The 1,539-nt window shown below is 46.6% G+C and overlaps 1 protein-coding gene across 1 annotated transcript in view; it reads right to left on the bottom strand.

The window, feature by feature from the left end:
- Positions 1-366, bottom strand: part of MAP10 (microtubule-associated protein 10) — a 72,947-nt gene extending 72,581 nt beyond the window's left edge. Inside the window, exon 1 of the mRNA XM_010004551.1 lies at positions 302-366. Within this exon, the coding sequence (XP_010002853.1) occupies positions 302-366 (65 nt within the window). The remainder of the gene's footprint in view (positions 1-301) is intronic.
- Between the last annotated feature and the right edge of the window lie 1,173 nt (positions 367-1,539).

Below are 1,539 nucleotides of genomic sequence, written 5' to 3'. Positions count from 1 at the left end.
GAGAAAGCAGGAAGGGCTGGGGAGGGTTCTTGCTGAAGAAGATCTTGAGGGAGTCTGGAGCACAACTGGTCTGGTCATTCAGTTTTCCTTCAAAGCAAGAGCTGCAGCTCTTGTGCAACGTGAATGAGGGCAAGGAGAGAAGATGCAGCAGTTGCGGCGGGGGCTGAGCTGCGGGAAGGCAGCTCTTCTGGGAACAAAAAAGGGCTCATGGAAATAAGCAGCTGGAGCGCAGCAGTGATGTGAACCTGGCAGCACAGAAATCAGAGACAAGTACTGCCGGCCACACTCTCTGCACACTTACACTTCTCCTGATTCTTTCTCTTTCCAGACTAGTTTATAAAGGAAGGAACCTTCCAGGAAGGACATCGTCTATACTGTCATTGACATGGGAAAATACACTGTCCCTTTCACTCGAAATGTTGTGGGTTTTTCCTGAGGATCCTTGTCAAGACAATAATAAGGTTATTCCTGTGGTCTTGCTTTAGTACAGAGACAGTCGGCTGCCTGACTGGACTAGTGATTTTGGGTAGAAATGGCAACATTAAAAAATATCGTCTTAACCAAAACAATAATGCTCAGTAAGTCATCCAGACACTAACTAATGAATTTAATGTTTGCCAGTGCTTTTAGAGTAAATGTTGACACCTTAAATTTTGTTCTAATAAGCCTGCATGAACCTATGCTTAAATTTATAACTGTGGACTGTATTTCTTGATTTAAAATATATATTAAAGGAACAGTTAAGCACAAAAATGGAGAATTTGGCCTGCCCTGGCAAAGTTTCGAAACTTTGGCATATGTGTGGCAGCCCCTTTCCACTAAAGCCTTCTGCCCTGTTTCCAGCAAAGGGTAGGCAGTGAGGAGAGGTTTACAAGGCAGCAGAATAGTTGTAAATGTCAGCATGCCTGCTCTTCACAGCTGAGCAAACTGGTACAACCAGAAAGTTACATACCCACCCGGGGTGGGCACGGGTGGAGGGGAAAGCAAATGAGAGGAAAGACGGAAAAAGGAAAAAAAAAGAAAAAAAGAAAAAAAAAGAAGGTAAAAAAAAAAGAATCCTGGGTTGTTTCTGTAGGGTTCTGTAGGAGTAAACTATTCCAGTGATGTTGCAGGCCTTGTCCTTTGGGGTAGCAAATGGGAGCAGCTACATCAGTCCTGATAACATCTTCTATTTTGCAACCTCCGTGTAGAAGTGGGACCTGTGATTGAAGATACGGGCCCTTGCAGAACTGGCCCGCAGAGTAGAAATAGGGAAATCCAAATCCCCAAACTTCGGTTTGCTTACCAGAACACGTGGAGGAGGTGGTGAAAATGTGGATACCTACGCATGGCTTATTTGTCAGGCACACTAAACAGGTTCAGGGCTGTCCAAGGCAGACGGAAAGCACCGGTGCTCCTGACCGTCTCTAGTTCGAGAGCGGAATGCGGGAGGCAGGGCACACAGCGCGATCCGGAGGACTGCGCTGCCGTGTTTCTTTGCTACAGGTACCTCTGGTGTGAAGCTACAGGTAAGCCCAACAGGCGCTGCGGAACGGGCGC

Source organism: Chaetura pelagica, unplaced genomic scaffold (genome assembly GCF_000747805.2).
Source record: "Chaetura pelagica isolate M959 unplaced genomic scaffold, ChaPel_1.0 scaffold9, whole genome shotgun sequence".
Lineage (NCBI taxonomy): Eukaryota > Metazoa > Chordata > Aves > Apodiformes > Apodidae > Chaetura > Chaetura pelagica.
Note: the sequence above shows the minus strand (reverse complement) of the source record. Positions and strands in the feature narration are given on the sequence as shown.